A 1,744-nucleotide genomic window follows, 5' to 3' on the forward strand; every position below is an offset into this window, starting at 1 on the left:
TGTATGTTCACATACAATACATGAAAAATCAATCTAAATCTACATTACATTTACCTCAAGATAAATTCAATAAATTTTAAAATTCTTCATAACAATACACTTAATTATATTTTGACACAAATTTTTTTGATCTGATTTTACAAGTCTATGCATTTCATCATAACTATCAGAAGAGAGTAATGGAAAGGTATCTATATTATCCATATCACTTGAATTTCTTCCCTTGCTGTTTTGCAAACTTTGACCCTAAAGCTGATTCAGTCAAAAACGTCATTTGCCCACAACAGCTTATTTTGACGGTTACTCGCGTCTTCTCCGTGCGCGCTCGGGAGCTTCAGCTGAAAGAGATATTTTCTTCATTCGCCATTTTAAATACATGAAGAAATGAAGCGGGCTATATATATATAACATCTCATAGCTCCACCTTATTCAGCAGCCAGCTGCTTCAATCTCTTCCCTCACATATAAATTAACCATATATACATTGATCAATCCAGATAGAGCTATCAAACTGAAAGAGAAGAAGATGGGAAGATCTCCTTGCTGTTCTAAATTAGGGTTACACAGAGGACCATGGACAGCAAGAGAAGACGCATTGCTCACCAGCTATATTCAGAATCATGGCGAAGGAAACTGGAGATCTCTCCCCAAACTAGCTGGTGTGTATAGTAATTTCTTCTTACAGCAGCCTGCAAAACTCATTTTTTTTTTTTTTTTCTGTATTTTGAAGAGTGAATTAAAGTTTTTTTTACGTATATTAACGATCGATCGATGGATGTGTGGAAAAAAATAGTCGGTCATAATGGTTTGTACTTTGAGAAAAGAAATTCGAAGTAAAAATTTATTCTTTTTTAAAATTGCGTTCAAAGTTAGGACTTTTATTAGATTTGATTGTAATAATTAATATTTGATCCTTACATGCACGTGCTTGAATGCAGGACTTCTCCGTTGTGGAAAGAGTTGCAGGCTTCGCTGGATGAACTATCTCCGGCCAGATATTAAGCGCGGGAACATCAGCCCCGAAGAAGAAGACCTCATTATTCGCCTTCACCGGCTTCTCGGCAACCGCTGGTCGCTCATCGCCGGCCGTCTTCCCGGCCGAACCGATAATGAAATAAAAAACTATTGGAACAGCCATCTGAGCAAGAAGCTCAAAAAACAGGGCTTGGTGGTAAGAGAAGCAATCCCAAGAAAAAAACATGCAAAGTCGTCCTCAAACAGCAGGATGCAAAGTATTAATAGCAATGATGAGATCAAAATCTACGCACCAAAGCCGACTCGACTGACGGCGAGCATTCATGTGATGGAGAACAGCACTGAGGAAGGGAAAGGGTCGTCATCGGATGAAATGGAATATTTATCAGCAAATAAGTGGTCTGATGGATCAGAGGAGAATGGCTTTTTTGATCCTGATCAGAATTTGGATTTGGGATTTGATCAGTTTTTTGGGTTTCAGCAGGATGTATAGAGAGATTATGTATTGTGCTGTGTGATCAATTGCACGCACACACTGGATTTTATTGGTTCATCTTGTTTTTCTTTTGTGAAGTTAACTTATGTGAGAAATATTAATTATGGCCACATCTGAATCTTTCAAAGCTATGCCAATCTCTCTTCTTTGCTCAAATATAATTATTGCATAAATTTAGTATATTTGTGTCAAACGGATCAGACATAAATCGGACACAAATATGATAATATTTCAAGATTAGCGCCGGATTTGCATCTCAAGTTAAGCAATTCT

The 1,744-nt window shown here is 37.3% G+C and overlaps 1 protein-coding gene across 1 annotated transcript; it reads left to right on the forward strand.

Moving 5' to 3' along the window:
* The first annotated feature begins 444 nt into the window (after nt 1-444).
* Nucleotides 445-1,468, forward strand: LOC110027096 (transcription repressor MYB5-like). The gene is made up of 2 exons (XM_020728380.1): nt 445-659; nt 939-1,468. The coding sequence occupies exons 1-2, from the start codon at nt 527-529 to the stop codon at nt 1,466-1,468; spliced, it is 663 nt and encodes a 220-aa protein (XP_020584039.1). The 5' UTR covers nt 445-526.
* The last annotated feature ends 276 nt before the right edge of the window (nt 1,469-1,744 follow it).

This window comes from Phalaenopsis equestris, unplaced genomic scaffold, assembly GCF_001263595.1.
Source record: "Phalaenopsis equestris unplaced genomic scaffold, ASM126359v1 Scaffold000413, whole genome shotgun sequence".
In the NCBI taxonomy this organism is placed as follows: Eukaryota; Viridiplantae; Streptophyta; class Magnoliopsida; order Asparagales; family Orchidaceae; genus Phalaenopsis; species Phalaenopsis equestris.